Genomic DNA, 14,792 nt, shown 5'->3' with positions numbered 1-14,792 from the left:
TTACATGCGATTCTCACAAACCGTTGTTTCCTATCGTTTTTACGGCAACCAGGTATCGCACCGTAAAATCCGCGGAACTTGACAAGGAGATGGATATCGTATTTTCTATAATACATGGGTCGGCTACACCGCTGAAAATTCCGCATCGCTCGTATGCACGAACTGTCTTTTGCATAGGTTATCGCGAAAGACCCAGGATTCGGCACGAGATGTAAACTTTTCGACGTAGCGAATATTTTCGAATCGCGATCGCTCTCCCAAAATTGAAAAACACAATAATATCAATGATGGTCTAATAAAAATGACTTTTTATCTTACATTTATATATTTTCTTTCTTTCTCTTTTATCTAAAACTATTGTGTTAAATATAGTTGGAATAACTTTATTGATTTTAGCAATTGCAATTTATATCACATTTTTTATAAGCACATCGCACATCAGCAGCGTATATAGAGAGTCTGAATGAGATATTACAAGTCATGGAGGTAACGCTTTACCGTTCCATTGTCCGGTCTTAAGGCCCTGAATAAATTCAACCGCGAAATCCTCGAAGACTTCAGAGAGTTTCTCTTCCATCCCTTCCGAATAAACAGTTGGTCGCAACGTAAACACGTCCGGCCGCGTCGATGAGTGAACCGGTCGGTAGGATTTCTGCTTTGAAATTCGTCCTGGCCGCGCGCCAGATAACTCATGCATATTCACACAACTCGAGCGAGCAGCGAGAATGGATGTGGCAGGAAAAAGGGATGACTAAAAAGGGCAGGAAGAGGAAAGAGAGAGAAAGGGAAGAAATAAAAAGAGGAACGCGACGATGATCAAGATCGGGCGCGTACGAAGCCGAAAGACCACGGGATCCACGTGATTTCAATTTCAAATGCAAGTTCGTGAATCGCGGGGGTGGAAAGAAAGTTCTAACCATTGTGTGCTCGTACGTATGTATGCGCATTTCTACAGGTATCGTCCTCCGGGATCCACCGACAGTTCTCTCAGCTCAACTCCTTCGCGTTGCTAGCAAGTCTAGTCGTCGTGAAAATGCAATGCGATGCATACGTGATAACGGTGAATTTCCCGTGTAGATTAGGGTGATAAGTTCCGGGGTGGATCGCGCGCGAGGAAAATTGGTTTGCGTTTCAATTCGTAGAGTTTACGAGTCGTGTATTTTGGAAGTATTATTTTTTCAACGTGAGTGGGATTTTGAAGGTGTTATTTATTGCGATACATTGATCGCGTCAATTTTATGTGTAGCCGTATTTTATTAAAATTCTTCATTTCATTCAAAATTTCTCTGGCGCCAGTTTTAAGATAAATGAAAGAAATTGACATCGAGAAAAGAGATAACAAGAAAAATTCTTGATGATTAATTCTTCGAGAATAAAACTTATATATTATCGTGCCTCATTTAAATTTACGGCATTTTGAAAATTTGAAGAGATATCACTGTAAAATTACAAGAAAGTGTGGCGTTTTTCTTGTAGCTTGAAATTTGTGAACACAAATTCAGCAATGTATCAATTACTGCTTCATTCTTTGATCGTTCAATTAAACGTCACGCAAAGAATAACAACGTTTCGCTGCGCAGATGAACTTCAATTAAACAAATTAAAAGCTTGCCCGTACTCGACACGGTAATTCGTCGTAAACGATTACGAGATAAGTCGCGCCAATTTCGGCAGCAGCGTAATGGAATCCTTTAAATCATTGGTTCGTCGTCGTCGTCGTCGAATCGATACATACATACTCACACTATCATCCTTTTCCGCCAATCAGCGCTCGTTAAATTGCAAATTAATGCAGAGACGAAGCCGCCGTCGAAAAACTGGTACGCGTGAATCTCATTCGAGGGTACATTCATCAAGTTACTGTCGCCGATTTACAGACAGGTTTTCGCTTACCTTATAATTGGGGGATAATAGCTCTGTAGCCATAATTGCATAAATCGACAAGGCAAAAATTGTCTGTCAAATAAAACTTAGTTGCATCGTTGAGATGTGTTTAATAATATTACCATGTATGTGTGTATGTGGACGTTAATTGTATTATCAATTTAATATATAAATATATATTATATATTATTATTCACACGCAATATATAAATATTAAGATAAACAAAATAAGAATAAAGTGTTATTAATATTTATTTAATATAATAAAGAGAAATATAGGCAATTTTATTAATAATAATTATTATTATTATTATAAGTAATTGTATATAGAGATATTCAATTTATTTAACTATCAAAATTATTTTATTTATAACAACTCTTACATTATTTTAATAAAAGACCATTTTAATAAAAATAAGTTATGGAACATATATATATATATATATATATATATATATATATATATATAAACGAATATTAAAATAAGCTTCATTTTTAGCTTTATTTTCTTACAATAACAGAATCAGTCAATTATCTTTATAGTATTAAGCACCCTGGATCATTTTATCGTTCGCTCGACCTGTGTAACATATATTCATTTATAAATAATTATTTATCATATTTAACTAAAAAAGCCTCATTTTATATGGCTAGGATAGAACAAAGATCTGGCTGTTTGTAGTTTTCTGCGCGTCTTGGCGTCGCCGTCTGATCCTGGCGGCCACAAATGGCATAAACAAACTTGGATCATGTTCAATAATGCTTCCGCGTTGAATAAGCCGTACTACATAGCTCGCCGTGTATCCAACCACTAAAGTAATTATCAATCCCATAGGATTATACCATAAATAGGAGATACGATAGAGGTAGAAATACGACGATTCGTCTGCTTCTACAGTACTGCAAAAAAAAAAAGATAACAATATCATTCGTAATTAAATTACGTACGCCAGAGAGAGAGAGAGAGAGAGAGAGAGAGTGAAGTAAATTTGAGTTACTATGTACTAGTATAGAGAGATTATTTCAGTTAAAAAAGATCATTCATTTTTACGACTTTTTCGCGCAGACAGCTTCCCAATCTTTCTTGCATCGTTGAAAATAGAGCCGTCGATTTACGCAAGTGTCCGCCGACAAAGAGAAAGCAATAATATATCTAATCCCGCTAATAACAGCGCGGAGAGGATTCCACGGGACAACCGTAATTTCAGTTTATTAACGGTGCAATTAGCGTTATTTACCGCCGTGGGAATGTCGAATAGCGAGCTTATCGTCCATGAGAAAGCGCTGAGCGTAAAAGAAATCGGAAAGTGGTGTTTAACTCGCACCTAATTACTGCGGTACAAAATATTCTTGCGCCCATAACAACATTAATCGAGAATTTTGAATAGTCGCGATAAGACAATATACAATATATCGATCATTCATATATCAATATTTGAATTATTTTATGTTTTGTGCCATGTGCTGCCAAATTGTTTTTTCTCTCTTATTTATTTATCTCAATTAATATGTGTCATTTACAATGCACTTGAACGCATAAGATAAATAAATATGAAGTCTAAATTTTTAACACATATTTTATACTTTTAATATCGTAGAAAAGTGCAATTTAATTATTTGTAAAATTTGATAAATATTAATTGAACGCTACATGCATCATTTACGATGATTTCTGAAAATATCGTACCTGTTGAGCTTCATCTGTTCAGCGAGCATCAATGCTGAAGAATTCGCGCACCCTTCGATCGATACCGGTAACGCCGGGACGGGTGGTTTCGGATGCCCAAAAGCGGCCCACATACAAACGATCAACGCCGTAATCATGCCAATGATGGTTCCTATCTCGTTAGCACTCTCACACAACATTCCGAGAGTGAAGATACCCAGAATGGGTCCGCCAATAGCTCCGTGGATGCTAAAGGCGACGGCAACCAGCCTACCCATCGTCTTCGCCAACAATGCTAAGAACAGGCAAATAATGCCATTTAAAAAAGTAAGAGTTTTGGCTGTGAAGGTGGCTTTCTTATCAGAAAAGTCCACCCCGAACTTTCGATGCAGCGGCTTAACGTAATCCTCGAGCGCCACCGCCGCCAACGAGTTCATCATAGCAGAAATCGTGCTCAAGCTAGCGCTGAAAATGCCGGATACGATCAGTCCGATCAATCCAGGTGACAATCTCTCCGCAGTGAAAAACGGCACTATTTTGTCGTAGGTAGTGATCTTTCCGGAGGCCACAGGGTCGCATTCCCTGTAGATTGCATATAGAGCCAATCCGGTGAAACATGTTAAGAAACCTACTAGTGCGATGAAAGGACCACACAGCAGTAGGGCATTCATAGCCACTTTTGCGCTTCTAAAAAAATGAAAAATAATTATCACAAAATATGCTGAATATTCTTGCGCAGAATAAATATAAACGTACTTAACAGTCATTAAACGTTGAACTTGCACTTGATTCACTGCAAGAAAAGATAGACTTATCGATCCTCCGCCGATCAAAAGACTCCACCACGTGTACTGAACAGTTGGATCCAAACTCACGCTAAAAAAAAAAAATAAAAATTATTAATATTCTTATCACTTTTATTATTTGGAGATGAGTTTATATAGTAGTAAATAAATATATCTTTGAATAATATATTATTCTTAGAAGAACACACACATAAAATAGCTCTATATCGATTATCTTACTTGGAGACATCAAGTCGATTCCCTTCCAGAGCAATACGCCAAATACCACCGATTCCTCCATCAATCTCCATAGCAACAATTAAGATGATAACGCTAAGAGCAACGATCATAAGCAAGCCCTGGAAGATATCGGTGACTAGTACTGCTTTGATACCACCTATCGTGGAATAGAAGGTACAAATTGTGGCGAGTACCAAGATGCTCATAAGACTCGATAATCCTGCGGTGGCCTCGAGAGCTAATGAAGGAGCATACAGCATCACACCGGTCAGTAACATCGTCTCGATAAAATTTGCCGCGCTTACCAGCAATCGCACATATAATCCAAATCGTTTCTCCAGATACTAAAAGAAAAAAAAAAGTCAGAAATTTGCAAAATAATAATCTCACTTCCTTTTTTTAACATAAATAAAAGCATAAAATTTCCTTGTGTTTTAATAATTTCTTTAATAACAGATTTATTCGAAATAAAAAAATTATTTTGCAATTTGATTCAGATATTTAAAAAATTTTCGATTAATTTATATTTGTAAATTAATTTTTATTTAATTATAACATATACATATGTTTTGCGCAACTGGCCGTCTTCGAACAGAACAACGTCGAAACTAGTAGACAATATTCCGAGCAATTATTTGACAATTACCTCGTAGATGCTTACGACCTGCACCTCGAAAAAGACTGGTAGATAGCAGAAGGCTATGATTGGCACGGTGAAAATACCGCTCAGATATAATATTACAAGAAACATGCCGCGGATATAAGTTTCCCCACTCATTCCGAGCATACTAATTGCCGATATGTGGGAGGCCATCATGGCGATCGAGAGAGGAAGGACACCCATCGAACTGTCCGCAGTAAAGTATTCCTGTCAATGATAATTGTACGATAATTGTAGATTAAGCAACAGTTTTGTACTCAGAATATTTTTTATTTCTAATGCATGGCAATTCCACAAAATTTTTCTGCATCATTACGACGAGTAAAATTAATTGACACTTGGTATTATTTTATTTCTAAGGAAAGATCTTCGAAATATTCTATGTAATAACTCAACTCGTATTAAGCGCCAAAAGACTAAAACACAATCTATTTACATATTTATTTTAATAAATAAAATATTTATTTACGTTTTTTATTAAAACATTAGTTTAAATAAATTAATGGATTTTACTTTGATAAAATTATGAAAGGCGTTTTTGGTTAAGGAAAATTTTGTTTGACACAATTATACTGAGCACTTTTCTTTCTTAATAAAAGAAAAATAAGAAAATTTATATCTTTATAATTGCAATATAAACTTTGTAAAAAATTACTTCGATATTTACGAGATTTATATGTTACCGATTAGCGCATCTCGTTGAATTATCATGTTAAATTATAGTGGAACATTGATTAATCCGTCGAGGATTTTGAAAAAATTTTGATTAAAAATTAAATTTATTAGCAGTTGCTGTAATTTACGCAGATCATAGTATTTATCGCGAAACAAGATTGATTGCATAATATGCGTTGATATGATTTATGTGCGGATTATCGCGATCGCATGAATTTAATGCCGAATCGATTTGCCACATAAAAATTTATTTTATAGAAACTGACCTCTGCCGTACGTTGTCGACCACCGCTGAATCGATAGTAAATCCCTATGATGACGGAAATTAACATGATTACGCTAATCACAAGATAATCCTGCCATTGCAATCTGTGGGTTTCGCTCCCGGTAATTGATGTCTATAAGCAAATTTCTCTTTATTGATCTATTGAAAAATTTTTAGTAAAAATTTTAGACAGAATTTTTAAATGTGATTTAATATTAAAACATATCTAGCTGTAATACAATGATTATAAGATACGTGTAAAAAATGTGTAACGTTAAATCATTTTCTTAAATATTTCAAAATTTATAAGGCAGTGATAATATAATCAATTTTTGCTAAATTATTTGAAACTAATTCAATGCCTATTAGAACTTACATCCATCTTGTAAAATTTACACTTGCACCATTCACTTGAGAGGCAGAAAGTTCAACTTTAAAACTTCAATTCAAATAAATTAACTTCTGGCCGAAATTTTCATTAATTAAGATAAAAAATTTAAATAATTTTTTTGTACACTTTTGAAAACACGGAGTACGAAATCCAAATGTTTATGAGTGTTCGACAAACTCCTACTAACGAATGTGTCCGCTCCCATCAACATGCAAAACGCAGAAAAAGAAACGATATATTACGTAAAGAATTGCTCGGCATCTTTAGCGCTGAAGCACGCAAAGTATGAAATTTTCATCGGTAAATTAGATGTAGTAACATGCTGTTTAATACTAACTGCTAATTAAAAGAAAAATTTATTTGCGGAAATATTGTGAATATTAGCGATTCATTTAGCAGAGATGAATTCAAATTATAAATTTAAATACGCATATATATTACAAATATGTTACAAATACATTAATATTATGTAATATAAAAAAGATATTTTTTGATATTTAAAAATGCTGAATTAGCAATTTTTATAAATATTGAACAGTGACGATCGATAAATGATTATAATATTGATATATATATATATATATATATATATATATATATATATATATATCAGTTAAAGTACATTAGACCTGAGGAAAGATTAGATTGCAATCATCAGATAAGGCTTAGCCTTAATTTAATGTGCCGTCAATGATAGCGTTCGAAATTATTATCTTTACACGCCAACCGTTCGTATGGATCGATTCACTTAGCAGCGATGAAAATAAAAAAAATGTAACAAGTAAAGACTATTCACCTAAAGATACATTTAATTTTGATATTAATCAAATAGTAAATATAACTGCATTGATTTAAATTGTCTTTATTACTATTATATCGCGTAGTATTTATATCTAATACACATACATTAGTGTTTTAACGCACTAGTATTAATCATTCGTCAGACTTTTGCATAGATTAGTAACAATAGTAACAAGTTCCGGATATATTTTTTGAATTCGAAAGATAATAAATTTAATTGATGATAATTAAGTCTACGCTAAAGTCTCTCTTTCAACACATGTTAGAGATATTGCTTTTAATTAAAATCATATTATTTAAAACGCGAAAGGAAAAAAAAATCTTTTTTTGAAGCTGCAGTTGAAAAGACTAGAACTCTATTATTATATCGTATATATACTTTAATATGTATTCTTGCTTGAATATTTTACTTTTTCCAATATAACTAGTTGATGTGGCACAATAAAGGTTAATGACGATCTCATTTAAGTGGCAACTAATTTTCGACATAGTTACTGGTCTGTCGACTGTGTTGTTTTACGCGAATAGCATTGCCAACGAGAGAGAGAGAGAGAGAGAGAGAACTATGAACAAAAGAGGAACGGAAAGAGAAAGAGGAAGAGAGAGAGAAAAGGCCAGAGAGAATGGGGGAGAAAAAGAGGAACTCGTAAGTGGTGAATTCCCGTCATTAAGTCGTTAGCCAGACGACAGCAGACTAACTGTCGGCTAACTGACTGCTGAACTTGATCGACCAATCATTGACCCCTACGGTCAATCGAAATTTACCGTGTGTTAACCACTCTCGCTCCACGTAATTTGTCGATATTATCCGGATGCGTAGACTGCTTTCGATAATTTGACAAGGGAAAATATATCGGTCGTGAAGCAGCTGTATGCTTTAATTCAAAGATAATGCAAATTTTGTTCGCGAATTTTATTTTATTTGGAAAAAAAACATATTCTCGATCTTATAATCTCCTTGCTTTATATTAATTAAATATATTCAAAGAAATATCTCGCTTTTGAGATACATAAAAAAATGTTCTCTTAGATATAATTTTCTTAAAAAAAGATTAATTTTACATAATAAAAAATAAATCTAGATTTATTAGTATATTAAATAAAAATATATTTGTTTATAAATTTCACCTCTTGTACAAACAAATCAAATAATCGTAAAGCGTTAATTGATCATGCTCGTTATAGACATGTAATTATGAACTCTCGTCGATATTGAGTTTTTTCACATTTGCCATATGTACATATACATAGACATCACCATTTCATGAGAGTGTTAATTAATCTAACGCGAACCCCGGCAATATTCTGCAGTCGGCAAGAGGGACTGTATAAAGCCAGAACGTCTCTTTGAATGAGGACGAAAGTAAAATGCTTTCAATCGACCGTGTTAAATAAATCCAATATGCAATAATTTCCTGCTAGGAGGTATTACTTTTAATACCTACAGAAATTTACTTTTAATTCTCGACAAATTGAAATGGATTGAGTTTTTTTTTTTTTTTTTCGAATTCGATATTTTTCCTGCTCTCTCGAAACAAAAGATTCTCATATACAAACACGTTATTTTTTATTTAATCTTGTACATAATTTATTTATTAATATTATAAATATAATATTATTACTGTATAACAGATATAATTTACAATATACGCCATAATACGTTCGTAAAGATATTTTATAGTAGATATCGGAAATAATTGTTTCATAATTCATCTGGTAACGAGCGATCTGATAATGGTCGCGTGCGAGCGGGCTAATAATTAATTAATAACGAGGTGACCGTCTCATGTTCGTGGTGTATTCGAGTCAATTCGTGCGTGATGCTCCGCCTCCGATTTCACGTTTTTAATTAATCCAACGTGTTGAATAGCAAGGGAATATGTAACGTTTAATTTCAAATCAAGAATTAATTACAAGTGTCGCTATTCATCATATTTATGTCAAATATATGCATTTAATAAATATTATAAGAAATAGATTTTTCACTATGATAAAAAATGCACAAAAAAGATTGTATATAATTGTCGTGTAAAATGATTTTCAAATCGCAAGATATTTTTCTTGTCGAGAGAGATTCGCTGAGACAACGCTATATATATTTTTCAGTTGTTATGACAGTTGGTATAATTAGACTTACCGCGTCGTAAAGTGCAAATTGTGATTCAGAATCACGCCATCCTGCTTGCAATATCTTTTTCATCTCGGGCTGCCGACGAAGCGTTTTTACTTATGTACGATTTATTCAAATCATCTCATCAAGTATCAAATTACTGCTAACCATCCTTGAATTTAATCCTTACGTCTCTTTCTGAATCATTACAAATATAAAGAGAAAAACAGTTATCATCACGTTTTAAGCCATTTCTTATATAAACATTTACATTCTCCTTACGCGGTATCGCGTTTAAAGATCCCTTCCATTTATTTAAATACCAGTATATTAGATAGTAATTTATATAAATTTTTTCTCGTGCATTTTTTATCTTCCATAAATGCATGCATCGATGCGCATGATGTCACACAAATACATCTATCTGATTTAAAAAATCAAAGAACACAAACTATTTTCCTAGAAACGGTTTCAAAGTGAATTGCGAAAGTATCTAATGACTCGCGTTAATAACGAGCCTTCTGACTTACGTAAAAATACGTTGAATTGTAGCTAATTGTAGTTTCTCATGCACGAAACGTAAAATCCATGACATTGTATTTGTGATTTCTGTTAAGGTTGCGAAATGATTATATGATCATATATAATCTAATCATTTTCAGAATACTTTGAGTGATACTGCAATGATATTCTTTATCAAATAAAAAAAAAATAGAAATCATATATTATAAATTTTTTTAATAGTGACGTGTGAAAGAGTATTTAATGTTGAAATTTTAGTAATATTAATTTTCAGTTCGAAAATATATTTATATATAATATTAAATATATACATTTATCAATATTGAAAATAAAATAATATATTTTTCTCATATTAATGCATTGTGGCTGGGAAAATACCATGAATTAAGCCGTCTAAAGAAGTGTTAAGAGCAACCGTTATTCTTCATCAAGTGTCGCGCAAGTGTCAATTGATTCCTTCCATATCACAGCTCTTCGTAATTTAAAGATGCGGGTATGAATTCCAAGGCTGAGAAAAAAAATTTATGGTACTCTTCGACGCGGCATGTTATCAAAGCTGCCAATTAAGTTAATTAATAAAATTGTGTGTGCGCTTTTTACCAGTGGGAACAAAGAAATTGCCTTGCAAAGCTTATCTTTGCACCTGTGTGTTGCAACTTATCATGCAACGCACGTGTCATCGAGCGGCAATTTGTGGTGAAAAGTGAAATACGACAAAGCCGCATATATTAAAATACCTGCATGTATCGCGACACTGGTTTAAAACGACTAACAAAGTGCGTGCGAGCGGCGATTTTTTGATAGCCCGTGCCGGAATGTGCCAATTTGCCGCGACGCATAATTTAGTGGATATATTCGAATTTGATAAATGGCCTTACGCAAATCTGCATATTATGCAATTTTACATTCTGTAATTTCAAATTGATCGAAATCGCGAATATTCCAATGAATTATCAGTAAAATTAATAATTTGGTACAAAGGTAAAGAAGCAAATTATTAATAAAATATTCTCATATTATTAAATGTATCTTTTATATACATTATACATTACACATTTAACCGACATTAATTTAACTCCATATTTTAATATCAATACCGTCAATTCAAATTAATGATTACACAACAATTATCAAATTATATAAACTTTATTATTACAAAAATACTATTTTAATACGAAGCATTCAAAAAGATTGAAATGACGTGACACGTTTGAATGCATCTTTACCGCAGTTATGCGTATTGCGACAGGAATATTTAAATTTGCAGTGCACCTGCAAGTACGTATACATTTCCGACAACTACGCTACTACCGTCACGCAACAATCACAACGTTAGTTACGTCAAACGACATTCCCGGCATATTCTTTCTGTTACAATTTCGATGCTGTGTTCGATATGTCGACCGACAATCACTCGCGATCAAGGCCGTACCACGGGTGCGGTCATTAATTGTATTAAATTACATGTAGATTGTGAAAGAAAAAGCGAGGCAAAATACACAGTAACGACGATCGATTGTGTCAATAAATCATTGAACAATACCGATGTGTTACCGATTGTTTATAGATGTCATAATAAACTACAGATCAATCTTAATTTAGAAACAATTAACAATTTTATATAGTTGCTTTTATTTAAAAAGAAAAATTATTGAATTTAAAAATAACATGATTAATTTAAATATTCTTAAATTATTATTATAAAAAGTAATAAATAAATTTGATAAATTAATAAATTTTTTTGAAAACATTTTAGCTATTAATTAGCATTTATTAATAATTTTAAATTCTTATTAATTAAAAATTTCAATTCTTGTATAAAGTTTATTCTCTTATTATGCTCGCATAGCATAAGTGCCTTTCATAGTTTACTTATATCTACAATCTCGTATGACTTAGTCAGTAACAAAGAGTTCAACAATAAAAAGCTTACGATAAATTGTGAAGCATAAAACGTCTCGGCAGACAAATTGCCATCATGCGATCGACTGATAGAGCATCAATTCTCTTGCAAATTCTCTGAGCGATTACATATTTTCTAGACACGCCTCGTTATACATCACTTTATCGTTGCATCATGAACTCGAAGTACTCAATGACTTGACGGCCAAGTTATTATATTGATGGCACAAAATAGAATATTGAGACTTTTTATTATACCTACTTAATGCAATGCCATTAGTCTCGCATTCTTATTCTGCTAAAAAGATCAAATATCAAAATGATTTTCATTCATAACTGTATAGTATATCACATTTGAAACAATATATTGATAAAAGAAACATGATATTTATTATTTTATTACATATGCATTATAATTATTTTTTGAAATTAACATTTTATTCTTGGCATTATACAGAGTTGTATAAGAAATTATCATCTTGCAAAATGTATCAGAGTTACGGACATATCAATTTGCAATCATAATATATTCAGGATGTAAAGGAGATTTATCGTCCTTTGAACGTTGCCGTTAAACTTTATAGCTGCAGGTTAATTTCTTCGCGTACTCTTTTTATCGTCCATGCGGATGTTTCATCCTTGCTTTGAGATCGATGATAATGCGGTACCGCGATATCGCGAGACTCGCAGTCGCCCTTGTTTTCTCGGCGACATGCGACTCGTCTGAATTGTTGGTCTTACGTTCTCCGTCTAAAGTCTCTTACAAACTAATTATCTACGAGCTCACGCTAACTCATAATACGCCGCGTCTGAGAGTCACGTGGCGTTGGTAATGACGGGAAACGTGCCGCTATAAGAGAAATGCGGCTTTTAAACGGTTCTCGACGGCATCGCGTGACTTTTGACTACGGCAATCTTCTATTCGGTCAATTACTATTTTCCGACAGTAAATGTCGAAAATAATATTTTTCTCGATAACGTGTCATTAGAAAAATTTGCGCGCAAAAATTTTCAGAATGTGATTGACTACGAACACATTCTAATAACTCAATCAATCGAAAAAGAGAGTTATTTTAGATGACATGATAAATATCACAATGTCACAAATCCGATTTTATGGTAATTAAATTCGATTATTTTACATTTTACGTAGCATACCTACGTATCTCTTCTCTCTATTTTCGCACATATGTATCAATATTTTTACAAAACTATACATTCAGTAATAAACAAAGCGTAATGCATTTTATTTAGCAGTCCAATCGGCTAATGGCGAGACGTCATGCTTTCAAAAATATCTCTTGATAATAAAAAGCAGTTTGAATTTTAAACTCCATGTGTTTGACAACGCAGTTAGCGATGGAAATAAACGACCTCGAATCCACCCGCGCAACAGGGCCGATGACGACACTGGCGATAACCATATCTCCTTAATGGATCGGCTTAACAAGTCAAATTACATGTCCGTCGCTGTTGACGTTACTTCTAAAAATGTATAGAGGGTATGTTGTTCTGCCAATCGGTATTGACTGACAGGATGATTTACAAACTATTCGATGCGTTGCCGATTTATCGATGATATGATCGTGAAACATATGAGCTCCTGTTGTGTTTCTTTTCGCAGTACTATTTATAGAAGCTCTGAAAATTTGATATTTTTTTACACCATCGTTTGTAAATGTTGATCACATTAATATTGTAATTCTCGATATTAAGAATTATATTTTATTTGCTCTATTTTTTTCTTTTCTAAACATAATATATTATATTTTTTAATCTTCTATGTCTAAAATAGTACTAAATATTATGAGATAATCAATTATAAAATAAGAAAGTTTATAAAAGTAGCATAATAATTTTATTAATTTTATTAATAAATTTTATTAATAAAATTAATTGTATAATAATTTATATCTCAATATTTTATTTAAGTTGTTGATAGATGATTTCAAATTAAACTATTATATGTATGTGTGTGCATGTAGTATCTATATATTGGAGGGGATCGCAAGAATCACGCTACGTCAAAATAAGAAAAATTCAATTATTCATATGTTGAAAGATTATACCGTTCAAAATTGCCGGATATTGAATGATGGGACTGAAATGAGACAAAGACGAAGAATAACAATTTATCCTTAAACTTTAATACAATCTTCAAATAAGTTTGTATCCTGTGAGTTTCATTTAGCGTTGGCCTACTTTTTATGTGTACCAATTAACGTTATTAACGCGTTCCGATTGTCAGTTGAATAGTTACGAGGTCAGAACGGCTATATTAACGTAACCGTTGGGAAAGAAACATTTCATAGAGAGTTCTATTGTTTCGTTAGTAATATAATTAATCATACTTTAAGCTTTTAAAGATTAAAATTACCATTGCATAATACGCGTGAGAATGAATATGAATTATTAGATCTATACCTAAAGTATATTAAAAATTCTATTGTTTGACGGCTGTAGTTCAACATAATTTTAATTTAATATTTTATTTTAAAAAAATATTTGATGAATATAATTTAATTATTAATTGCGTTAAAGATTTATGTATTTAATATTTAAAAAATGTATTAAAATGTAATAATATTTTTTTTAATATATTAATATTTTAACAAGAAGTCGGAAAATATAATGCATTTGTTATGGTGCTAATGAGTTTTATTATATTATATGTAATTATAATTAACTTGGCATTAAACAACATCAGTGCGTAACAATCAGGTCATTTTCATTTCTACACACTTCGATTAGTAGGGAATAATCGTTTCACATCACGTTTACTGTACGAATAATCCGTAATAGTTCGCGAGATGAAAGAGGCTGAGGCAATGAGGACGACAGGACGCCGCTATAAAACACTGAAATAACGCGGATGCAAGCATGGTATGGT

At 32.6% G+C, this 14,792-nt stretch overlaps 2 protein-coding genes across 10 annotated transcripts in view; one reads left to right on the top strand and one right to left on the bottom strand.

Annotated features, from left to right (window-relative positions):
• The window catches only part of LOC126855031 (tensin-1), a 154,850-nt gene that overhangs the window by 24,009 nt on the left and 116,049 nt on the right, over positions 1-14,792 (top strand). The window lies entirely within an intron of this gene.
• LOC126855043 (putative sodium-dependent multivitamin transporter) overlaps positions 2,368-14,792 on the bottom strand; it is a 132,786-nt gene continuing 120,361 nt past the window's right edge. The window contains exons 1-7 of one of the 3 annotated variants that reach the window (XM_050602377.1): positions 9,506-9,632; positions 6,178-6,309; positions 5,222-5,443; positions 4,576-4,919; positions 4,307-4,426; positions 3,572-4,237; positions 2,368-2,784 (exon numbers count right to left, since the gene is read on the bottom strand). In XM_050602377.1, the coding sequence (XP_050458334.1) occupies positions 2,535-2,784; positions 3,572-4,237; positions 4,307-4,426; positions 4,576-4,919; positions 5,222-5,443; positions 6,178-6,309; positions 9,506-9,568 (1,797 nt within the window). In that variant the 5' untranslated portion in view covers positions 9,569-9,632 and the 3' untranslated portion in view covers positions 2,368-2,534. Of the gene's footprint in view, positions 2,785-3,571; positions 4,238-4,306; positions 4,427-4,575; positions 4,920-5,221; positions 5,444-6,177; positions 6,310-6,552; positions 6,735-9,505; positions 9,633-14,792 lie in introns of those variants that run through there. The other 2 variants (XM_050602378.1, XM_050602379.1) reach the window with 2 other exon arrangements.

The sequence above is a fragment of the Cataglyphis hispanica genome, chromosome 15 (genome assembly GCF_021464435.1).
Source record: "Cataglyphis hispanica isolate Lineage 1 chromosome 15, ULB_Chis1_1.0, whole genome shotgun sequence".
Lineage (NCBI taxonomy): Eukaryota > Metazoa > Arthropoda > Insecta > Hymenoptera > Formicidae > Cataglyphis > Cataglyphis hispanica.
The sequence above is the reverse complement of the archived record's forward strand: the minus strand, read 5'-3'. Positions and strand labels throughout refer to the sequence as shown.